The 23,308-nt window shown below is 47.1% G+C and overlaps 11 protein-coding genes and 1 non-coding gene across 12 annotated transcripts; 4 read left to right on the top strand and 8 right to left on the bottom strand.

Moving 5' to 3' along the window:
- The first annotated feature begins 25 nt into the window (after positions 1-25).
- Positions 26-419, top strand: V1513DRAFT_445530 (uncharacterized protein). Its single transcript, XM_066898120.1, has one exon. The coding sequence runs from the start codon at positions 232-234 to the stop codon at positions 412-414; it is 183 nt and encodes a 60-aa protein (XP_066753415.1). The 5' UTR covers positions 26-231; the 3' UTR covers positions 415-419.
- A 540-nt stretch (positions 420-959) lies between these two features.
- V1513DRAFT_431786 (uncharacterized protein) lies at positions 960-3,263 on the bottom strand (the record flags this gene model as incomplete). Its single annotated transcript, XM_066896388.1, has 3 exons — positions 960-1,288; positions 1,315-3,052; positions 3,114-3,263. The coding sequence occupies 3 exons, from the start codon at positions 3,261-3,263 to the stop codon at positions 960-962; spliced, it is 2,217 nt and encodes a 738-aa protein (XP_066753414.1).
- A 620-nt stretch (positions 3,264-3,883) lies between these two features.
- Positions 3,884-5,656, bottom strand: V1513DRAFT_445526 (uncharacterized protein). The gene is made up of 4 exons (XM_066898119.1): positions 5,346-5,656; positions 5,148-5,282; positions 4,903-5,091; positions 3,884-4,844 (listed from the first exon to the last, which is right to left on the bottom strand). Exons 1-4 carry the CDS (start codon positions 5,502-5,504, stop codon positions 3,945-3,947), a joined length of 1,383 nt encoding a protein of 460 aa, XP_066753413.1. The 5' UTR covers positions 5,505-5,656; the 3' UTR covers positions 3,884-3,944.
- V1513DRAFT_464622 (ribonuclease III domain-containing protein) lies at positions 5,647-7,159 on the bottom strand. Its single transcript, XM_066900006.1, has 4 exons — positions 7,046-7,159; positions 6,711-6,986; positions 5,929-6,656; positions 5,647-5,867 (listed from the first exon to the last, which is right to left on the bottom strand). The coding sequence occupies exons 1-4, from the start codon at positions 7,115-7,117 to the stop codon at positions 5,774-5,776; spliced, it is 1,170 nt and encodes a 389-aa protein (XP_066753412.1). The 5' UTR covers positions 7,118-7,159; the 3' UTR covers positions 5,647-5,773.
- A 244-nt stretch (positions 7,160-7,403) lies between these two features.
- V1513DRAFT_425488 (uncharacterized protein) lies at positions 7,404-8,211 on the top strand (the record flags this gene model as incomplete). Its single annotated transcript, XM_066896123.1, has 3 exons — positions 7,404-7,799; positions 7,868-7,976; positions 8,030-8,211. 3 exons carry the CDS (start codon positions 7,404-7,406, stop codon positions 8,209-8,211), a joined length of 687 nt encoding a protein of 228 aa, XP_066753411.1.
- Positions 8,212-9,407: 1,196 nt separating this feature from the next.
- Positions 9,408-11,270, top strand: V1513DRAFT_445515 (uncharacterized protein). Its single transcript, XM_066898118.1, has 3 exons — positions 9,408-9,990; positions 10,053-10,289; positions 10,339-11,270. Exons 1-3 carry the CDS (start codon positions 9,686-9,688, stop codon positions 11,048-11,050), a joined length of 1,254 nt encoding a protein of 417 aa, XP_066753410.1. The 5' UTR covers positions 9,408-9,685; the 3' UTR covers positions 11,051-11,270.
- On the bottom strand, positions 10,970-12,183 carry V1513DRAFT_445513 (uncharacterized protein). Its single transcript, XM_066898117.1, has one exon. It carries the CDS (start codon positions 12,168-12,170, stop codon positions 11,265-11,267), a length of 906 nt encoding a protein of 301 aa, XP_066753409.1. The 5' UTR covers positions 12,171-12,183; the 3' UTR covers positions 10,970-11,264.
- A 93-nt stretch (positions 12,184-12,276) lies between these two features.
- Positions 12,277-12,348, bottom strand: V1513DRAFT_t56. The gene has a single exon. It is a non-coding gene; the product is annotated as a tRNA-Glu (tRNA).
- A 1,317-nt stretch (positions 12,349-13,665) lies between these two features.
- On the bottom strand, positions 13,666-17,382 carry V1513DRAFT_445512 (uncharacterized protein). Its single transcript, XM_066898116.1, has 2 exons — positions 16,260-17,382; positions 13,666-16,213 (listed from the first exon to the last, which is right to left on the bottom strand). Exons 1-2 carry the CDS (start codon positions 16,979-16,981, stop codon positions 13,897-13,899), a joined length of 3,039 nt encoding a protein of 1,012 aa, XP_066753408.1. The 5' UTR covers positions 16,982-17,382; the 3' UTR covers positions 13,666-13,896.
- A 1,299-nt stretch (positions 17,383-18,681) lies between these two features.
- On the bottom strand, positions 18,682-20,243 carry V1513DRAFT_379906 (kinase-like domain-containing protein; the record flags this gene model as incomplete). Its single annotated transcript, XM_066895027.1, has 4 exons — positions 18,682-19,118; positions 19,177-19,445; positions 19,501-19,638; positions 19,699-20,243. 4 exons carry the CDS (start codon positions 20,241-20,243, stop codon positions 18,682-18,684), a joined length of 1,389 nt encoding a protein of 462 aa, XP_066753407.1.
- Positions 20,244-21,481: 1,238 nt separating this feature from the next.
- V1513DRAFT_445499 (translation machinery associated TMA7) lies at positions 21,482-22,040 on the top strand. Its single transcript, XM_066898115.1, has 3 exons — positions 21,482-21,621; positions 21,684-21,831; positions 21,888-22,040. The coding sequence occupies exons 1-3, from the start codon at positions 21,591-21,593 to the stop codon at positions 21,901-21,903; spliced, it is 195 nt and encodes a 64-aa protein (XP_066753406.1). The 5' UTR covers positions 21,482-21,590; the 3' UTR covers positions 21,904-22,040.
- Positions 21,966-23,109, bottom strand: V1513DRAFT_445498 (uncharacterized protein). Its single transcript, XM_066898114.1, has one exon. It carries the CDS (start codon positions 23,021-23,023, stop codon positions 22,127-22,129), a length of 897 nt encoding a protein of 298 aa, XP_066753405.1. The 5' UTR covers positions 23,024-23,109; the 3' UTR covers positions 21,966-22,126.
- Positions 23,110-23,308: the final 199 nt, after the last annotated feature.

Genomic DNA, 23,308 nt, shown 5'->3' with positions numbered 1-23,308 from the left:
TATTCGGCCACCCAGTGCTTCTATTGGCGTGGCGAAATAGCATAGATCATTACTATCTACAATATTAACTACTAGGTTGCTTAAAATGTTCTATAGTACACATCAAGAGGCCCAATACACTAATGAAACAATGTTCATACTCGCAACCCCGTGCAATAGATACAATCAAGCTCGTAAAGCTAGTAAGCAATCGAAATATATAATCAATACAGGGAATTATAAATAGCCAACATGCCGCCAACCACAAATAGAAATATGAGATTACTTGCAGCTTGGATTTTTCTGACAAGCTCAACAGTCTTTTATCTGCAATTCAGTTTATCAAATACAATTGTAACTCCGGTGTTCTTGTTCTTCCTTGTTATATGTTTTGCTAGATGGAGAGTCTCTGTCTCTCCAAGTATGCAGATCTAGATCAGAAATGTTGTGCTCCTTGATAATCATGTATATGTTGATCATGTTCGTCCTGCTCTGATAGCTGAATATGTCTTGGATATTCAGTGGCAGGACAGACGAGCGGGGGGGGAGAGCCAGCTCGTTCTGAGGAGGTTGTTGTACCTCGGATAAGGAGTTGTCTAAATATATAGACCTGAAAAATCCATGAGACTGGTCATTGACAATCAAGATTGAAGTCCAGAGGCTAGTATATTTTGATCGCAATATGGAATAAGGACGACATCTTTTGTAATTTCTAGTTTATGCTTAATGCCTTGGGAGGCGCGAGCACCGACAAAGATCGCATATCCGCTAATCACCTGTGTCTCACACAATCCGCAAGCCGTTACATATGTGCCTTGCGGCTAATAACCATCCGTTGCGCTGCATTATAAATAACCATTAACATAAAATACACGATAATAATCCTCGATTTACGTTTCCTCTAATCTACCCCATCACAACACTTACAGATGACCATTAAAATCTAAACAAATGATAATTTACCCAGTACCTGTGATTGTTCATGCATTCGCTGCCAACGGCTCGCTCTCGAATTTCGAAAACGCGGCAGACGCCCGCGCCATGGTCGGTGATGACCGCGAAATCGCATCGGTGAAGTAGAAGTTTTGTATTGGGTTCTGCAACTTAGCTCCTGTCGCAGCAGCCGACTTGTTGGCGTCAACAAGCTGTGTCTTGACCCCAGACGCGGCGAGAGTGGACTGCTCGATCACATCATGTCGGACGAGATGCGGGGCAATGTCGCTCATACGTGACCGTATATCATAGATGTCGTCGTATGGCAGAGCGACGCCGAGATATTCACTCACTGCTCGGATGATCTTCCAGTCATCTAGTAAACGGTTAGCAGTCATATACGACGATATTCAGGTAGTGACAACATGCCTCTGGCGACTCCCGGTGGCGATATGGCAGCACGAGTAACCTGAACTCGACCCTCTGTGTTGACATATGTACCAACCTTCTCCGTGTAGGCAGAGCTGGGAAGGACGATATCCGCATACTGAGCGCCGACATCACCATGGTGACCCTGGTAGACGACAAACGCATCCTTAGGAACGTCGGCAGGAGTGATCTCGTCCGCACCGAGAAGCCACACAAGCTTGGGCTTGACAGCCGCTACTTCCGGGTCATTGGTAACGAAGCCAATATCATAAGCTCCAGCGCGGGATGCTGTCCGTTGGAGGACACTGTAAGCATTCCAATCAGTGGTGATGAGCTTGTTGGCATGTTTGTTAACGAATTGTCCGAGAACCTCAAAGTAAACCTTCGCATCGGCGTTCTCAGCAACACCACTGCCGACAATAATGATAGGTTTCTTGGCATCAAGCAACTTCTTGCCAAAGTCTCCTGCCAAGGCGCTTTTCAAGCTAGCAGAGTCCTCTCCGAGATGTTCAAAGTTAAATGTGGACTCGAATGGCTCGCCAACCAAGCCAATCTCCAGATCAGATCGCAGCCACTGCTTTCTTATTCTCGCATTGAGAACAGCAGCCTCCGTTCTGGGGTTAGTTCCAATCAAGAGGATGGCATCGGCGTCCTCAATTCCGTGAAGAGTCGAGTTGAAAAGATAGTTCGATCGAACGTCGACACCATGTGCAACAGGTCCGTTACCGCTAACCTGATCAAGCGCTAAATTTTCGGATCCAAGACTGTTCGCAAGGTCCTTCATGGCGACAAGACCCTCGACGTCGACTAGGTGGCCGGCAATCGCTTTGAACTCGTTAGCCTTGGGGGCAAGTTTCTCGTATGCCTGGACGATCGTAGACAACGCCTCATCCCAAGTGACAGGCTCGAATCTGTCGCCGTTCTTGAGAAGAGGCATAGTCAATCGCTGCGTCTTCAAGCCGTCAACGGCAAAACGGGTCTTGTCACTTATCCATTCCTCGTTGACGTCCTCGTTCAATCGGGGCAACACTCGCAAAACCTCGACAGCCTTCGCGTCAACTCGAATGTTCGATCCCAGACCATCCAAGACGTCAATAGACTCAGTTTTCGTTAATTCCCACGGTCGAGCCCGAAAAGCATAGGGCTTTGAGGTAAGAGCACCAACTGGGCAGAGGTCGATAACATTTCCGGACAACTCGGAATTCAAGTTCTTCTGAAGGTAAGTGCCGATTTGCATGTCGTTTCCGCGACCACTGGTTCCCAGCTCAGGAGCACCAGCAACATCATTGGAGAATCGGACGCATCGAGTGCAGTGAATGCATCTTGTCATTTCGGTCTTAATTAATGGGCCGAGATCCTTATCCTCAACTGCTCTCTTGCCGGCAATTTCCTTAAATCGGCCTCTGTCGGAGCCGTAACGCATAGCCTGATCCTGCAAATCACACTCACCACCTTGGTCGCAAACTGGGCAGTCAAGCGGATGGTTCGCCAGTAGCATTTCCATGACACCCTCTCGCGCTTTCATCGCACGCTCGCTGTTAGTGTACACGACCATACCATTCTGGACGGGAAAAGCACACGACGCGACTGGCTTTGGTGCTCGCTCGATATCGACAAGACACATTCGGCAATTGCCGGCCACCGCAAGCTTCTCGTGGTAACAGTAACGGGGAACCAAGACACCCGCCTTCTCGCATGCCTGGATCACAGCCTATTATCAATACCGACCAGTTAGTTAATTGCTACTAATTGAAAAGTTTTGAACGACATACCGAACCAGCTTCGATCATAACTTTTTTGCCGTCGACAGTCAGCTCGACCTCAGCCATCGCCCGCCGCGACGAAGAGAAGCCACGACGTGCAGCCGCGTTGGTTACCAAGGCCGCAGAATCGCGGAGTAGTCGGACATGTCGCGCAATCATTGCTGTGATGTGGAGGAGACTACTAGGTAGAGTACTGGTGATCAAGAAGAGGCCGTGGGCAGTCAGTCGACGATATGTTTGCCCTCACATAAGCGGGCGCTGATTGGTGCGCACCCGGAGGGTCATACCCTTACCCAGTTTCTTACTAACCCTTACCCAGATGCTCCTCTATAATATTTTCTCGACTTTTTATCTCTCCTCTGGTGTATAACTCATTCTGAACAGAAATTATTGTAGGTGCTTATCGACATAATCTCCCCGATTTGCATTCTCTACATTCTGCTCTAGATCGGACTTTATTGGCAAGTCTTTAGCTGGAGCTCTTCGACTACTTTGATTTATGTAAAATTACGGTGGGTTGACAAGGCGTTCCTTACCAAAAGACTGACATTTTGTTCGCCGGATTATCGATTTCTTGGGTTTGAATTAGACTTTGGACAACTGAAATTGTGATAACATGTTGCAGAAGTGCTTAGCTGCTTGGTGGTTGTGTTGATGTGTCTGGCTCGATAATATCCTTGCAGGTTGATGATGGCAATTCTCAACTTCTCATTATCAGCGTGTTAACCGGACGAAATCTGAATGGATGTCAAGCGTTGCATACTTAAAGAATACCTGCATAATTGTATTCAAACATTTTATTTGTACACTACTTTACACATATATAATTAATACGATCCATTAATAAGTCATCCGCTGCTTCTTGAGCTGAATATATTCTGGAGTGTCAATTCCGCTAGGAACAGAGGAAGCCATACCAGACGGCGTCTCGTAACCAGAGATAGCCGGCCGGTCTTCCTCATCCATACCTTCAAACTCTTCGATTCGCTGTCGTCCTCCTTCATCAACTTCCTCCTCCTCTTCCTCCTCTTCCTCTTCTTCCTCGATCTGCAGCTCTCCCCAAAGAGAGTGGTCAATATTTTCCAATAAATTCTCGTCCCCACCTGCTGTCTGTTCTAAAACACCGAAGACGTCACCATATAGCGGCCTATTTGTGGCTTCGTCTACCGGCGGCTTTCCGTATCCACCAGGATGATAGCCCCATTGAGCTCCAGGTGGAATAGGCGCATTCAGACCGGGAATCTTCAATCCAGGATAGCTGGGAGGAGGGCCAAATCTCTGCATATTGAGGAGCCATGGAGGGGGTGCGCCCGGGGGGATATTCAACGCTGCTTTCAGTTCGTCTGATAGCACTCCCGGCCGTCGATCCTGAATATTCGTCTCAAACTCCTTTCCTTCATAATAAATCTCGCCGAAAATCGTCAATTTTGGTTTTGACTGAAACTTGAAAAAGGCATCATGCAATTTCTGATAATCGATATCAAGTCGTCCCATTTTTGGCTGAACGCGTTCCCGCATTTTCTGTTTCATAGTAGTTTCGTCCGCTTGTGTGCTATCCCGCATATCCATGATACCGGTGTGCTTGATGAAGTCTGGCAATTCGAATGGTGGCTTCTCGATACCGCGCTTCGACGCTAAATATTCCCTCTTATTACTCCAATGACTGGGAACCGGGACAACATTTTTCGTAGCCTTTATTTGGACGAGCAGTAATGGATCGGTCGCATCAGCATCATACCACTAAACAAAACTGTCAATATCATCCTACCAAACCAGTTTTAAATTTCAAAAAAGGTACCTCGACTAGCTCTGGTCGCGAAGCCATCGCTTTCAGTTGAGCTACCGAAATCTTGTTCAATTTCCTTTGCTTCTTCTTACTCATCACTTGCTCCATCGTCGCCGCTTCCTGCTCTTCATCCTGAATATTGTCATCTTCGTCACTGTAATAAATCTCGCCTTTATAGTCATCCTCTGGAATTTCGTCCTCCTCCACGATTGGTTAGCGCAGAAATGGAACAAATAGTGATAAAATCCAGTACTTACATCAGCGACTTTGAACTTTTCCATAACCGACTTATATGCCGCAAAAGCTGGGTCGTCGAGATCTATCTCGGTTTCAGGCTCATATTTCCTTTCAAAGTCTTCATGCTCTTGCTTCACATCATCATATTGTGCCAGCTACAGTCATTAGCATGCTACGTGCTCAACTTCTCCTTTCTACAACTAAAATCAGCAGCTTACACTCTCAGCCTCTGACACGTACGTCGAAGACGCATCAGTCGCAATAGATGATTCTCGTGAGTTTTGTAGCTTCTTTTCCTTCACTCGTTGCCGTTTTATCTGATTTTTTGTGCGTTTCTGTCTCTTGCCATTGATGGCTTGCGGCGCAGAGTCAGCCATACTGAGAGATCTATGTTGAAAGTGATCTTCGATTAATCCGTCTATTTGTTAAGTCACTAAGTCGGTATGGCTATGTGATTAAATAAATGGGGTTCTTGACGAAGTGTTGATTAGAAGTAGATTGCACAGGTGGAAACTTCGATTCAGCGATCTCAAGTGATACGGTTTAGAGGGTTTGGATTCTCCCAGCCAACATAAAACCTCTGTGTCAGCCGAACACCTTTTACATTCTATTTTGCTACACCTATATACAATGCAATATCTACAATTTATTTGCCAAACTGTGCGACCTTCAGACGCCGGTATTTCGCGATAATGGTAGGACTATGCAGCGCGTCCATGGCACCGCGCAGTCCAGCGTCCCTAATATACTGTTAAATGCTCGGGGTTCAATATACATATCAATGGTAGACACCACACTCACTTGACATTGGTCGCCCACCCTCGACCTAATTCCTCTCCATCCAGCACGCAGGATACAATATACCCAGACCTCTCATCTCCTTCCAAAACCTTGTATTCAGGCCTTCGTTTCGCCGTTCCAATAGTATCATACAACTTATTCTTCGCCTGCTTGTCAACCAGCGCTGCCTTCATCCTCGTACTCTTGATATTTCGTATCGCGGGCGCGGCAAGTTCAGATAGCCATTTCTCCGCAATCAAGGCGCCGTCATCAGAATCATGCAGCAGTCCGGCAACATATGCTTCAAATGTGTCTGCAACTGACTTTACATCCACAAGCACATTCGTAGACTTCGCCGCAGACGCGGATACTTCTAGCTTTTTATCAAATCCGTATAACTTCGCCCAGGAATTCAGCGTCGCATTGCTAATTAAATGTATTCGTATCATCGTCAATTCGCCTTCCCGTACGCCTGGAAAATGAAGATATACCAATCGCGACATGATGTGATTTATGAATGAGTCTCCGATGAATTCGAGCCGTTCGTAGTGCTGTGATGATTCACTTGAAGATTTCAGGCGTTCGTTTGCAAGTGATTTGTGCAAAAATATTCGTTTCGATATGTTATTGTTTTTGATTTCTGGAAGTGCTGGGGGCCAGGCATATCTTTCAGAAGTATTCTTCCATTTCGAGTCATCCATGCGCTGCGTAATTGTCGAGAGTGCGTGAATAGATGGCAGCCGATGTTCCTTGGAGATCATTAGCAGGAATGTCCTCCTTCAGAGTCACAAATGCAAACCTGCCCAAGCACCGCACTCTGTCTTCATATTTGTACGAGAATCATTTTTAAAGTCGTCGAATTCGGATAAATTAACCCATTCGAGCTCTTTCTCCGCATACATCCGCTTCAGCGCAATCGCGAAATCAAGGCGCGGATCAGAAACGAATGACGCATCTTCAACGTCTAGCTTGTCCGGCGTCACCTCTAATAGCGATCTAATTGACTTCAAAAATTTATCTACTTTTTTCGTTATTTTTGCTGAGACTTGTTCCGCTTCCGTAGTCGATACTAATGAGGTCTACTAAGTATGTTAGCATCACCCGGAACTACAACGATACTGTTCGGACTGCAACCCACTTTCGTCCGTTTATGAGGCGGTTCCTGCGATATATCTTCACTAACCCGTTTCTCCATCCTTGTAACAGACATTAATTCTAGACGCAAAGACGCGCAGGTACAGACTTCGTGTGGAGGTAACGAGCACATTCCAAAGGCGATTGGGACCATACGTAACCCATTATACGTAAAACGCTGCCTTATTTATTATCCTAAAGTTTGGAGAACTCTGCATTAGTGGCTTTTATGTCAAATATCGAGGCCACAATTAGCGTACCTCGGAAGTTCCCACCTACACCTCACTACGATCTGATGCCACGCATTTTTAATCGTGTTCACCTTGAAGTACCTGCTCCACAATCCACATTATTCAGCCAGCATGCTACGGTGGAAGCTCATCCTTATCGCACTGTTCCTCCTTGCACACGCAGTCTCCGCCTATAGTCTCCGCGGCTTCCTAGGCTCGACAGTACCCAACGGTCACCATATCACATACTCCCCAACCACGGAAGTCATTCTACGATCCGCCGACGCGAAGTACAAAACATATATCCGTGCCGATGGCGAGTCATTCGTGTTTTTGAACGTCACTGCGGGATCTTATGCGCTATCTGTGAACTCAGCTGAGCATCTCTTCCACACATTGCGGGTTGATGTTGCGGAAAGCGATGTGCAAGTATTTTTGACACATCGTGGGAATGAATGGGAATTTAAAGGTCCTAGACAACCATATCCTATCGAACTGAAGCCTTTTGCCCCGGCCGTTTATTATCAAGTACGTGAGGTTTGCCACGATTTATCGTTGTCGATCTCACCTAATGGCATAATGCTAACGTGCAGCAGTATCGTGAGGGGTTCAATATCTTGAAGCTGCTCAAGAATCCGATGTTGATTATCAGTTTGCTAACTCTCGGAATGGTGTTTGTTTTGCCAAAGATTATGGATTCACTAGGTGCGTCGTTTATGCGATGCTATGGTGTTAGGATATGACGCTAATTTTATCAGATCCGGAACAACTGAAGGAAATACAGCAACAGCAGGCTAAATCCGTCCCATCTGCTATTGCCAATCCAATGAACTTCGACGTTGCTAGTTATTTGGCTGGAAAGTCCTCAGGACCATCTGCCTCCGGATCGTCTGCCTCACAAAGTAACAGTGCCGGAGGTCCACGGAGCCGAAAGTCGTAGCTGTATTGGATAAAGAAGAAATTCGCCATAAGTCGTGCATTTTGTAAGTTAGACCTAGAATACATTAGAATTGGGAGATTTTGTCGTTGAGCTATGTATGGGCGTGTCAACATAACGGCCGATTTGCAAATTCTGGCTACCACTATTACAATCTAAAACTTTTTGGAACCAGGCACTCTACGATACCGGAAGATTAAGATGGCTTTTCTAAACTTATTTCCACATTTGCAAATAAAATTTCGTTATGCTTCCTACGTTTGTTCCCGGCGCTATATTGTGACTTTGAACCAATCCTAACATCTGTATAGCATGCAACGGACGCAGCTCATCGGAATTCCGACTTCTCTGGGTCTCATACACGATCTACACAATCTCCTGTGAGAAGGCATGTATCATACGTATTCAATCCTAGGAAAGAAAACGATTTGCCCAACCACTGTCCGCACGACTCATTCACTTCATCAACATATGTGGCAAACAGTGAGAATGGGCATATAGATATGATGGAATGGACGGTTGAAAGGTATGAAATTTTGGCCAGTGCGCTTCAAAGGTTTCTGGATATTGACTTGAGGGATTTGAGTAAGGATGGTGAACTCAGTGAGGACATTCTTCAGAGAGTTAAAGAGACTGTAGACGTTGCTATAGACCGACAAGTTAAGAAGAAGGTTGCAGAGGAAGTACGTGCTAAATTCGCGTGCAACGAGGACCTCGATTGCGACAATACTAAAGATGGGGATATGGAATCTGCAAATAAAGAAAAAGTGAAAGATGGTGACTTAAGTCAATAGCGATAACACTGCGATACTACTTACACAAATACGGTACCGACTGTGACAAGCTAGTGACAGCGAGCGCAAATTACACTGGCATTAAGTGCCACCAAAATCAGACCATTTTATCAGAATTACAAGTCATACACAGATATTACCAAAGCTGCTGATTATAGTATTTCATCGCAAGAAAGTCTGATCTTCCCTAATATCAAATTCTATTCTCCAAACCGTAGCGAAGTCTGTGCGAGTTTCACCGTACTGTTGTTCCATATCTGCACCAATGAGAGCCGCTTATGCTTTGCCTTAAAAGGTGAAAAGATCCAGAGTTGGAGGGTAAGGGCACACAGATACGAAAGTCTGCTGCGTGGAAAACTCGTACCTGACGGCTTGGCGTCGATAAGAAACTGTCCTTGGATGTCCCGAAGATTTACGAAGGCCGATACTCCACAAGCCCTCCACTGGGCTTGAGTCAACGGACCCGTTTACCGTCCTGCGAAGCAGCACCGTAAAAAGAACGGAAGTTAGCGTTGGCGAGCTCCTCGAACTTGTGGACTGCAGCACAAGTTAGCGAATTAGACTATTACCGTGCCCGGAGCCGCTTGCCTAATCAGCTGAACTATTCCACCTCGACCATACTGTGCTCACGGCTTAAAAGTCACGACCCTCGCTCCTACTGTGCTGTCATCGACACAGCAGTAATGATTGATCCAACACCATTTTTTAGACTGCACCTTGTGCCGGTCATCGCCGTCTTGATCTGGCTGGTATACTCCTACCTCGTCAAAAAGCGCACATCTCTGACTGGCAGCAAACCAGTAGCAAGTGACAAAGATGCCGGCCTTGAATTGCCCCCTGAACCGACTCCGCTTGAGAACCTGACGCCCGAGAAGCTCAAAAGCTATGATGACCGTCCATGGCGTCCGTTCCGATGGCCGTATCACCAGACCATGAGCATCTTCAAGCTCGATATCAACCACTGGCTCGACATGGATAAGTGGTATGAGTATGTACCTGATGAACATACACCAATTCTAGTCATTACGAAAGTTCCTAACGTGTTTGCAGACGATATGTCAATGAGAAGATGAATATCATCCGGAAAACAGGCAAAGAATACTGCGACTGTCTTCCTGATGGCGAAGATGCAGTTGAAGAGCTCCTAGAGACCGTGGTCAACCATCTCACCATGCGATATCCCAAGCTGTTCGTCAAAACGGATATCGGCCTCGATAACCAAGTAACCGGCGAGAAGCTGGATCTGCGAAAGCCGTTTAAGGAGCCGCCACTGCATTATCTTGCTCGGTATGTCAGATTTGCGGCAGTTCCAGTTTTTACGACTAACACGTGATAGACTCACAAAGGAAGATTTCTATATCGTAAAGAAGCGCGAAGATGGCCGACATTATCTTGTCGCCGCTGTTGTCCCGGCACCCGGCGGCTTCTTCGGGGTTCAGAATAAAATGGGCCAGCACCTTGATGTCATCCATCACGAAGTCCCCTACTACGAAGAAAAGCTCAAGGTATCCATGGAACGATGGTTTGCACGAATGAAGCCAGCCGACCCAGTTGAACGTGCGAGTTGGTTTATCTGCTGGGATCACGAGTTGCTATGTAATGGCATTTACGCCCTGGGACCCGGCGAGAAAGTTCCCGACGATACCAGCTACTTGAAATACAATGTTCGTGTGTGCCGTCAAACACTCCGACGACTACCAAAGTCTCAGGCGATTATCTTCTCCAACCATCCGATATTCTACTCAATCGAGGAAATGAAGGACGAGCCATTTGTCCCATCCATGCTCAAGAAAGTTGTTTTGGAAGGCCCCGAAAAGATTCTGAAATACAAGGGTTTTGAGAAATGTGACCAACACTTGATTCCATATCTAGATCGGCTAATCCAGCGGCAAATTGATCTTGGCATTATCCAGGCAGACGATCCTCTACGTACGCGCCCGTCGTATCCGTTTGCTGACTGGTATGATCCCAACGAGAAGCACACTGGAAACGGATACACAAACCCGTTCTTCAAGAAAGCACAGGAAGAGCAGGAGAAAGTGGACTAAGTGGTTTACTAGAAGTGAATATTTACGATTAATGTCATGTATTATTTTTGTGTCGGCTTCTTCAGGTGTTCTGCGATCTTCTATTGTACACGTATTAGGATATACATGTCGTTTGTTTCTTTTTGGGTCTGCATATGTGTTCATATTTTTTGGCAATAGATGCAGTACATATACTGAAATGGTATGCCATAATCCGATAAATGCAATAAGACAGTCAACCGAAAAACTTCAAGCCATCCAAATCGTTGTCCACCTCGTTCTTTTTCCTCTTAACCGTTTCTGTCCCCAGCAATGATGTAGTTGGCTTCTCCGTCTGAGTTTCGTCTTCCGTCACGTCTTCATCATAAATCTGAAGCCCACTTTCAACACTAACATCACTATCACTATCCTGCACCATATTTATTTCCTCTTCATCGTCCCGAATCCTTGCAAACTGGGCAATCATATCAAGGTCCTTATCCGCGCGCCTCCTAACAACCTGTCCAAAATCATCGTTCTCACGGATTGTCGTGGTATTATCAGTAACAGGTAAATTCTTCGTACTCGGCTTAAAAACTCTCGCGTCCTGTCTTAGGATACTCCAAATCCTTGCCACAGTAGCCAAAAGCACTAAGCCGAGAGTAACATATTGCCCGTGCGCAATTAGCCTATGAAAAGCATTAAACGCCTTCGGAATGACTCTGTAAACCAAGTACTCTGCCCTCTCAACGTGATTGAACCGAATCGGCTTGAGATCCTGCAGCGAAAGATCGACTCTTATTAATCCTGTCGCCTCAATTCCGTCCGTCCGAGTAAATACTAAGGCTTTCTTTTCCTTCGGCAGTGGTACGGCCACATTCTTCATTTCACCCCTCTCCATCGCTTCCTTATTCGCCTCGTTGCTCTCGATTTTTCTACTCTTTTTCTCCCCTCTACTAACCCTCACAACAGGCTTCTCAAATTTTGCCTCATTTTTATGCCGCTCTTGCGGGATGGACACCAAATTCTTCAAATTCCGATGCACAATGCTGACATACTTCCACCACTTTGCTTGTCGATGCTGATTCTTATTCCGATGTACAATCAAGTGTAAAATTTCTAACTCATTTCGAAGAGCAGGAATATCTAGCGTAATTGGCATCGTTGTGTTACGGTATATAAAAAGACAGGAGGATAGATTTCATAACTTTATACGAAAGCCCTTACCCCAAGTCTGCCCAAGCATTCAACTAAAAAAAAAAAAAAAACTCCGAAACGGGGAATTGAACCCCGATTTGCCCGGTGAGAGCGGACCGTGCTAACCATTACACTATTTCGGATGACATGCTCAAACCATCGCTCAGACATTGATTAACCTATAAACACAAGTGTAGCAATGTTGTGAAGATACTACCGTAAAGCAATAAATATTACAGCATTAGAGGTTGTCTATTTTGGCGCTTTGGGAGTGTGATATTGAAACGCCTTTGCTCGGTTTTTTGCGATTAACTAATTTCTATACTGTGAAGTCAGTGGCTAAGAAATGACAGTTTGCAGGAATACGGACTCATTGGCCTACTCCCACTATCGAAAATACTGTCAAGTCTTGCTGATATCTGATATCGAACTATGTAGTCGCCAGAAATGGACTAAGCAAAATCCTCTAAAGTTTAAACAATCGCCGCACCAGCAACGGCTCAGGTCAGCCGCCGGACTTAATGGACGTTTTAGTGAAGTGACATTTATGTTCCACTATTAGGCAGTGACCCATAGTGTCTATTATTCAGGTGTATGGAAGTGGCTCGCCAAAGGAATTTCCTTGGGGTAATGAAACTTCTTTGTAAGGAGTGGGTGGGAATTACGAGGGGCTTTTACATTGTTACTAGCATCATGGGCCCTTCAATGTCAAATTCGTATATAGGCTTTGTCACTTGCAGGACGAGTTATATAGCGGCATATTCGGCCAAAGATATCAGCCGTGTAGAAACATGGAGGATAAAAACCGCTGCCGCCAGTCTGTGTTGCCCGATTCAAAGTCTGGTTGTCGATTTCCACTGCCGGATTGCCAAATATTTGTGCACCATTCGATCCTATCATCCTACCGACCTTTCCGGTTCAATCAGATGGTCACATGTAGAGGTAGACTGCTCAGATCCAAGATAGCACGAGCTATAGCAAAAATTGGTCGCATTACAAAGTCCAACAAACGACTTCTCGACGAAGCGCACCAAAATATAAATCTTGCAAAGTCATCTTGGTCTCTGAGCCCACAGTAAACATGCATTCTCAACGGCCTTGAAGTAGTAAAAAGTGCGCCTGCAGACAGCGTAAGTTGAAGATGGTGCAATTCTACTTCGTTATCTACACAAGAATGAGCTTCCAGGAGATGCTCCAGTTCCCAAAGCCTGTAATGCAAGAGCCGCCAGCCACTCACTATAGTAATAATCGATGAGGCTCCGGCTCCTTGGCTCGGTTCCTTCGAGTTGCATAACCCTAGTCAGTCACCAACAAAATATGATTGCTTATTATTTAAAGGAGCGCGGTGTTCACAGCCAACAAAGTTTGCATCTGTAAATCTTATTTCCGGACCTAACGCTCCGATATCACTTGCCTCTTCTGCGCTCTGGATCGATCGCATCAAATGAACAACTCGTTTTGCTGGTATGTAAACTATTATCTCTCAATTATAACTATAATACAACGTCAAATGTTATCTACGCTAACCACAATCGACGAAAGTTCCCATAACCAAATTCTAAAACCCATCCAGAGATCGCCACATAGAAAATGTCGGTCTAGATCCATCCAATAAAACTCCCTATCCAAAACCAATTCACAGTAAATAAATACAGTGCAATAAAAGTATATTACATTAATGAAATAAGAAATTAAAACGACTCGCCCAGTACGCTCGGCGTGCCAAAATCAGGTTCCTCGACTCCGTCACGGGTCCGTCGCATTTCGACAAACCTCTCGAATTGTCGGACTGTTGAGTTCCATTCCGATAATGCGCGACCGGCGTACGTTGCGTTTGCTGTTGAAACTTGTGAAGGCGCGTCGGATTGTTGAAACGATTTGTGTGGAGACAAGGGGATGGCGGGGCGTACGAAAGGTGTGCGTGGAATAGGGATAAGTGGTGTTGCTAACGACGATCCGCGGGGTTTAACCGCAGTCTGTCGGTGCTGTTCGGCAGGCTGCAAAGTGAAGCAGTACGACTTTTCTGACCGTCGCCTGTCCTGCATGGGTGAACCTGGCGTTGACGACATGGTATATGTCGTAGGTGCTGATGGACTTGTAGATAGCGACGAGACGGTTGATACGGATGGCCGTCGTCGCATCTCTCTCGGTGACGATTCCGGTGACAACATTGGCGGTTCATTTTCTGGGCTTGTGGGAGGACTTGTTGCGACGAACGAATTTCTGAACGATTTCAGACGGCGCAGCATATTTCCCAGCGACTTGCCATTGGTGAAATAATCACTATTAAGCGACGTCGGGCTCGCGCCCGGACTCGACGCAGCCGATGACGAAGACGAGACAATAAACATATCTTCGTCATGTACGTCATATCGATTCACGCTCGTTCCAACTCCGGTATGTGGCCGCGACGACATGGAAGCGAGAAAGAATTGATGCGCGGGAGTATCTTGGCCCGAACATTGCACAATTCCCAATCGCCGGCACGGAACAGGAGAACACGGTACGCAGCTAATAGCATTGCCTTCCGCCACTGCCTTCTGGACACCAGCAAAGGCGCCATTTAATCGCTCGCGTAATCGCGCCAGCGCCTCTTCCCATTTAGGAGATGACCGCCTTATCACCCGCCAACACAAGAGCCGCATATAATATGCTCTCACAAGCGGGGCCCAATGGCAGAAAAACTTGTTCCACATTTCATCCGAAAGCACCCAGTCGACCACGCCATATTCCTCTGCACAGGCCAATTGATCCCAAAACGCATACAAAAATGCCATGGTGCGGACTTCGGTCATGGAACTTTCGGATGTGAGCATACGTTTGCACACGTCAAGCCAAAATGGCCAATTGAGCTCTTCCTTCCGCGTGCTTCCGGCTAATACAAACAATACCGCTTCCGAAAGGTCGCACAATGCTACACAAGCGTCGGCGTCATAGACGGCCGTACGTTTGGCAGCTGCGTGCATAATTGATGACTCAAAGAAACGTGCGTAAGTCGAGGCATACGACGCGCATGTCGCGTTATTGGATTCTAAGATCTCTTTGATGGCGATCAATATTCTCATTCGGGACAACTGGCGCGTTGACACTGATGAAGCAGTGCCAAGTGTTGCTGAGCTGAGATTGACTTCGTTGACAGTCTGAGCCTGAGCCTCCGCGAATGCACGGTCACGGTGCACAAGGGAGTCGAACAGGCGTAGAATGATTGCGTGAATATAAAATATTCCTGGTGCGGCGAGAAGAGCCTCGTCGGGAGTACATTCGCAGACAGTGGCAACGGGCCCGACGAAGTCAGACATGATGGAGTAATAGTGCTTGACGAATGAGGCAAACACGTCACTGTCTTGTGCTGCACCCCACCAGTGGTGCACCCAAGGACCGTATATCTCGTCCATGATCGCGGCCGGCACATCTGGTTGGCGATCGAATATTTCGCTCGTGGCCCCAATGTAAGGCGACAAGTGTTGTGGTAGGACGGTTGAAGCTGGTTGCAATATTGACCGCAACTGTCGAGCAGTAAAGCCACATTGTTTTCTCACCCGGGATATCTCCACTTTCCGTGCCCGTAATAAGTACAAGATCGACCCTGCAACGCCTGGAACGTAGAAAAATGCATGCGCGAGCACAGCACCAGCAAACACTGCGATATTTACAGCAACCGGCTTCATCAAGAGCCTGCTGAGAGCTAATTTTAGCGTGTCGACTAATGCATCTTGGTACATTGCGACAGCTGACCTGCTCGTGATGAGTCTCCATTCCTCACGCGCAAGAATGCCGAATATCGTTTCGTAGTATGCTGCTCGATCTTGCGCTGCCACGGCATGTGGCACTCGCTCTCGGAGACCGGCGATGAGAGCGGTCCACCACTTGTGCAGTATGTAGACACGTCTGTCAAGTTCGCTGACGGACGCTGTTCGCGACGTTTCCTCGCCGGTGTGATTGCGAAGGAAAGGCAATATACCAACACGGAGAACATTAGCTTTGTGCACTGCCTGTCTAGTTGTAAATCTGCGGCTTATTAGCTAGTGTGGTATCAAAAAAATGAATGACATACTTTTGGAAGTCCGACTCGAGGACGCGGAACTCTTCACTCCAGAAGCTCTGGAGTCTCTTGTCGACAGCCTTTCGTCTGGCAGTTGGGCCGGAAATGGGAGTTGACTTGGCTGAGGTTGCCCAGAAGTTCAGGACGGAGGACGATGACGAAGAAGGTGGTGAGGAAGAGGCGGACGATAGAGTCGAGGCAGCCGAGGACTTGAAAAAGAGCGAGGACGCGCGAGAGCTGAGCAGTGAGGAAGCACTCGAAGTCACAGACAGCGTCGGCGAGCTGCGAGACCGCAGCAAGTGGTTGTCGGTAGCCGGAGTAGTTGCCACAGCCGGGATACTATTAACTTGACTGGTTGAGGCCATGCGGTTGGTGGTGGTGCGACGTATTGTGTCGTGGTGGACGGGTTCCGGAGCCACGGCGTCGCCTGCGGATGGTGGTGGGGGACACGGGGATGGAGATCTTGAAGAAGATCTCGAGGAAGAAGTTGAGCCGGTGGAGTACAGCGATAGTGGAGAGAGAGAGGAGTCTAGTAGTTGAGTAGCGCTGCCAGCAGCCGCAGCTATCATGTAGAGTAGCGACGCGTCTGCCTCAGGGTCAGCAGGGAGCGCGCACCTTGCCGGTGTCGGTGACTGCGGAGGTGCAGCGAGAGGCACAACATTCGCAGGCGCTGCAGGCGCAGGACGCAAAGGAGCACCTGCTGAGGCCATCAGGGGCAGCGAGCGTGACAGCATTCGGCAGGCGGTTAGTAGTAGTAGTAGTGGCGGCGGGCGGTGTGCGAGATGTCAGGGCCGAGAAGAAGTGGTGAAGTTGTGTGGTGCTGTGGAGGAGTGAAAAGGAATGAATGAATGAATGAAGAAATATATCGTCGGAGGCACAGCAGAATCTGGTCAACTACAGTTCTTCAAAACATACGGCCCAAGCACACTTTTAACGGCGGTACCTTATTTCGCCTACTACCCTAACCCAGCAGCCATTGGGCAATTTGTATGTGCAATACCCACAATTCCATGTTCTCATTGATTGGTGCACATATACAATAATAGGCCACGGGGTTGATGCTCATTGTTTTCTCAGAAGTAAAAGTAGTTGTTGGGTTGCTCATGATCGTCCTTCACCATCTGAAGAAGCTGATCGATCGGTGACCAGTCCGGCCACGGCCCAGGGGCTGATCAGCCAATTAAGGCAGGGTTAGGGATATTCCTCGGAGTCGGTCTGCCACATCCGGCGCTAGCCCGTGTCGGGAAAAGTGTTTTACGCACAGACAGCCGCGTGGTAAGATATGCTGCTTGCGGCCCAAAGTAGTTAGCGTGTGAATGGCATGTCCTTAATCGGCTAATTAAAAATACCACTGCCATGTCAAATAATGCATTAGCGTTGCGTTAGTGTCGTTTCGGATTACGAAACCGGGCAGCGAAGTTATTCTCGCATTTTAGTTCTCTCATCATTTGTACTCAGGTGATACCCCGAGGAAAAGGCCGAATACGAGAATGGCCATAATATCTGTTATATAGAATAATTTGGAACAGAATCTACCAAATAGTCTGAAGAATTTTGAGCGTGACCGATGTTTGTTACTGCTAGCCGCCAATTTCTATATTTACTTTATGAGTGCATTTTAATTCCTACCATTGGAATGCGCTAGTGTCCTTTTTGTTCCTTTATATAGACAAACCTGCTGCACCTGATCTAAAATCAAACTAGTCTAAATAAAGCCTAACCCTCCAGTGCATGAACTACTCCCTTTTAGGAAGTCATAGGCCCGTCATTGTTCAGTTACAACTTCTAAAATTCAAACTTATCTTTGTAACTGAATTTTCACACAGAGTCAATTCTCATTCTACCCAAATTAATTGAATTGTTCTCAATGCGTTGCGTTGCAAATTCATTATAATAATGAGTTAGAGACTTTGCTCAAATTGCAAGAACTTGGATTGGGTTTAATTACAGATTTGCGCAATTTTTTTCATTAGCTTGTTTGATCGCTTTAAAGAAATCTGTCAATAATTAGGTATTTTAACTATATATTCAATCCTGTCGATAACTTTCTAGTTTTATTATTATTGAATGTCAAACATCACTAGCTATACCTAATTGGTTATACCACCTGCTTTGGAAGAGTCAATTAGAGCCGCACGCTTATGCTCGCCAGCAACCTTTTTGATGAGGCATCAACACACTTGTCGAGAAACTGAAGTCGACTCAAACCTATTCTCTCTTACCAACAGCTGATGTTTGACATCAAATACTGATTAAGAATAAATCTATGTACACAGCAAGTCTAGCAGTCACGTCCTCATACACATATTTTTACAGATATACACGTACAAAACCCATCACTCCGACCCCCTCCCCCCCACTACAAAGCAACCCAACACGCCATTTCTATCATACATTTACTTACTCCGTGCTCTCAAATTCGCCTTTTCGCCCACTAGCTGCCACGAATAAACGGATGCCGCAATGCTTCGGCAGGCGTGATCCGCTTCTCCGGATTCAAATTCAGGCACTTGTCCAACAAATCTACAAACGCTCCAACCACACCTTTATCCTCCCCTCGTGCATATTCTAAAACCCGACTTTTCAAATCCCGCTCAATGCGTCCGCTAAACGACATACCCTTGACCACTGGTTTGCCCGTCAGCGTGTCCGTCTCGCGTGACAAAAAGTTTAGCTGTTCATCAAAATGCGAAGGCGTAAAGAGTCCCTTGCGGAGGAGTTTATGCGGGATTTTGCCACGGCTTTGCATAATAATTTTAAGCATTTGGTTGTTGTTGGAACCCGGGAAGAGAATCCTGCCGGTATAAAGCTCGAATAGAGTGCATCCTATCGACCACATATCTACCGCGAAATCATACTGCAGTCCAAGAACTGCTTGCTGTTAGCCTACTCCCCCCCCTTTTTAACACAATAGCGAATTAACACGTACTCAATTCCGGTGCACGATAAAACCTCGACGCAAGATAGGGCGTGATGGCGTTCTCAGACACATCAGATGCGGACCCTAAATCACACACCTTTAGCATATTTCGGCCCTCGTTCACGAGAATGTTATCAGGCTTCAGATCCGCGTGCAGAACGTTGGTGCGACGGAGATGGAGCAATGCGAGGAAAATTTGTTGAGCATACGCACGGATGGCCGTGATATTTATCCCCGCGTCGCGACCAAATCGTTTTAATACTTCCCGCAGATTTTTACTTTGAAGATATTAGTATACTTGAAGCGCGGCAACATCAGTCAACAAACAATTACCTCAAGCCTTCAAAAACTAGACAGAGATGACCTCTGAACTCGAAACTTCGGAGTAGTCTAATCAGATGCTTCTTATCATCCGGGTCCGACAAATTCAATTTCTTCACAATGCCCATTTCCTTCATACCAGCTTTGTACCTGCTCCGTCGTCAGTCAGATAATTCAACCTACATCGCAATGATAATGCAAATGACATACATAATCTCATTATTTCGAATAATCTTAATCGCAACATCTCGCTTCTCGACACTATCAAAAGCCTTAACGACGGAAGAAAACATTCCTTTGCCAAGATTAGCCTGGATATGGTAACGCCCGTCATCAAGCATTTCCCCAATAATCACCCGATAGTAACCCTCCTCGTCGTCCCAGTTCGACGTCAGATTAGCGTCGTCGTGAGCTTTTGTGGATTTCTGCAATACCGGAATCGCGCCGTTAATCGGGCGGGCTTTGGGCACAGGTGCTGGATCAGCGAACATGTCGTCGTCAACATCCGCGAACATGTCGTCTACTTCGTCTTCTTGCTCGGGTGGTTGTTGTTGTTGTTGCAGTTCTGCGTTCTGACAAACTGCCTCGAGCTGGATTTCGTGGCGCTTGGCTTCATCTTGACGATCGAACATAGGGTCATAGTCTGCTGCGGAAGGTTCGGCCTGCGCCACACCTTCTTCTCTCTTGCCTCTTATATCAGAAACTTCGAGAGCGAAATCCTCAAGTTCGGGAGTAGGTTCTAGTGATCTTTGCATTCCAGCCGGACTAGCCTCACGAGATAATGAACGCTGTTCGGTAGGGCCAGGGGTATCTCGATGAGGATCAGGTGAACGTTTAATTGGCGCCGTATCGACTTCTCCACTATGCGAATATTCAACGATCTCGCCCTCAGAAAGATCACTCTGTATTGTCTGTTCGACTTCGCCTTGCATGGTCGACGAGTCTTTCCACACTGGCGTTGCAGCTGCCGAATCTTGGGTCGACGTGACTACGGGAGTCGTCGGCAGTGTAGCAGCATCAAGAGCATTCCGCGAAAGTTTGATCGTGATCCCCATTTTCGCCTTCTTATTCTTCTCCTCTGCTTTCCCAAGTAGTAATGGTCGCTTACTCGGTGTGGTCACGAACACCTCTGCCTTCTCCTCACCCGGTGATTCTGGTATCGAGAATTCGGTACGGCGAGGGGACGGTTGACCATGCTCATCGCGTGGGGATTCTGGACGAGATTTGCGATGCGAGTGATCGCGGGGATACTTATCGACGTGGGAATGGCGACCAGTGGATCGATCGCCACTTCGATGTGAATGGTGTCGACGAGGTTGATCCGTGTCGCGGTCGTGGTGGCGCGAATCAGAGCGATGTCGATCATCACGCGAATCAGAACGTCCATAATATCGATCTCGATGATCTCGGTCACCATCCCTGTCTCTACCTCTGTCTCTTTCTCTATGCCGGTCACGATCGCGAGTATTTTCACGATCACGCTCGCGCTCGCGGTGGTCCGGATGGCGCCGATGCTCCATCGACGAATCAAACATGCTCGCCGCCAGCGCAGAACTATTATGATAATGGTCAACAACTCTATCCGCAGAAGAAAGTCTCCCAAAAGACGGTGGCACATGCGATTTCCTATCCTTCACCCTCCCATCATCTTCTCTCTTCGCACCAGCCGATCCCGACAGTGGCGTTGATGCTGATAAGGACAGCGGACGTGTGGCGAAGGAATTAGGTACTGGAGTCATGCGATGAGTAAATATCGTACAAGACGGGATAAATATTCGTAGATGTAATATAAAACTAACCGAAATACCACTAGGAAGCAAGCCTGAGACGCGTATGCTTCGCGTTTTGACGATGGCAGAGCTTGGGGTCGTACAAAATCTTGGATATTTGGTGAGCTTGAATTTCGGAGAGAAATTGATGTTCACGCATGAGTGTCTGGTGAGACGGTGGCGTTGAAAACTGTGTAGTTGAACTTCAAGTGTCACTTAAAGCAGCCAATATGGCGTAAGTGGTGCGGACAATATTCAGTTCGACAAAATGTCTCTCCCGTCGATTTTACTTTTTTAACATCTATCATTCAATTACTGATCACTATCACAAAAATGTCCGGACGACAAGGAGGCAAGGCCAAGCGTATGTCGAATTCTCGTATACTCCGAATTCCGTACTCATCAAATATCTAACATTGAAATTAGCATTAAAGGCGCCCAAGAAAGAGCGCAAGGAATTCGACGACGAAGATAAAGCCTTCCTGGACAAAAAGAAAGCTGAGGCTGCTGCTCGGAAGGACATGGCTGCGAAGGCGTCCAAGGGCGGACCTCTGGTTACGGGCGGTATTAAGAAGTGCGTGTGTTTTGTCATACGGATTGTGTAGATGCTTGGCTAACGTCGTGATCCAGGTCCGGCAAGAAGTAAACGTCAAACGAGAACGACGATTGAGACGATTGTACAGAATATTTACATTGGGTCTTTATGGTGTCATTTGATAATCTCTCTTAATGTTTCATTATGTTGCTCTATTCTATAATACATTTAGACAACTAGTCAGTTAGTATGTATTGTCCATGATTCCACTGTTTTAAACTCCGTAACGCCAGAGCAATGATTACTGAATTCCTTTAAATATACGCAGCCACCATCACGTTGACTTGGCTGGTAGCCTATGTTTTCGCTCACGCATGACGACCCGGCCTGTCTCTTCCAGTCTCCAGCCACAGCCGAGCTTCTCCACACAGTCCGTCCACTGCCGACCAGTAAATTTCTCAATTTCGTCCTTCTGCATAAAGAAATACGCTGTACCAAGTCGTTTCAATGTCTCAATTGCCATCATCCGATCGCCGAACGCCATGATTCTACGTCGTCCAGAGTCAGGTTCTGCATCATATCTGCGGCGCCAGAGCACGTAATCAACGTCCGCCCACGCACGTAGTACTTGTCGTAGCGCAAGGTCGTTGAAAAGATCATAGTGCTGCATAGCGTCGTATGCGGCGGTCATATCGTTGGAGAAGTGTACTAAATGAAGCACGTATAGTCCGCCGATTTCATAGCGCTCGGCCACAGACAGCGGAATGACGGGATGCACGTCGTCAAGTAGGCGCTTCATCGCTGGCAGATACGACTGGTAATGACCCAGAAGAACCGTGACTCTGACTGAAAAGAGCAGCACTTTCTTTGCAAAGAGAGTCGGTGGGCCTGACGCGATCACAGCCTCACGTAGTTTGCGTAATCCAAGGACAACATGATCCAGTGCCATTCTCCGCGCGGCGTCTTCGTCCGTTTCGTCGTCATGCTCGGCAGCATGTTCTGTCCTGATTGTTAAGGTCTGGAATGTGCGACGTAAGGCGTCCACACCGGGTGAGTTTGCACAAACCGCGAGATATTTGCGTTGGAGGAGCGCGAAGTAGCGTTGCTGCACATCAGGGTCATGCTGCAAACGCGTATCGTTTCCGCGCGAGACGAGACCGTAGTCGTCTTTGAAATCAGAGTCTTCGTCCAGATCGCCGATAACCCATGCCGGCATGAACTCGGCGGGCATGGTTAGAAGCTATATATGAGCCGGGAGATGGGGTCATACGTAACTAAACCGTAATAAGGTGACTCTAGGCCTTGGTCACTTCGACTGGTCCGTCAGGGTCTATGATACAAGAAACTGAAGGGGTTTGTACTCAAAACTAAGACCCCAGAATAAGAGGAACCGAGGCTAACTATTGGGCACATGCGCTGTTGGGGCAAGGAAACGGCAGCTCTCGGAATTTAGTAGCCCTAGCCCAAGTAAAACTGCGTTTAATACGCCCGCGACTTTAATAATCCTTGTGAGCCT

Source organism: Lipomyces chichibuensis (assembly GCF_038497645.1).
Source record: "Lipomyces chichibuensis strain CBS 12929 unplaced genomic scaffold V1513scaffold_17, whole genome shotgun sequence".
Taxonomy (NCBI): Eukaryota; Fungi; Ascomycota; class Lipomycetes; order Lipomycetales; family Lipomycetaceae; genus Lipomyces; species Lipomyces chichibuensis.
The sequence above is the reverse complement of the archived record's forward strand: the minus strand, read 5'-3'. Positions and strand labels throughout refer to the sequence as shown.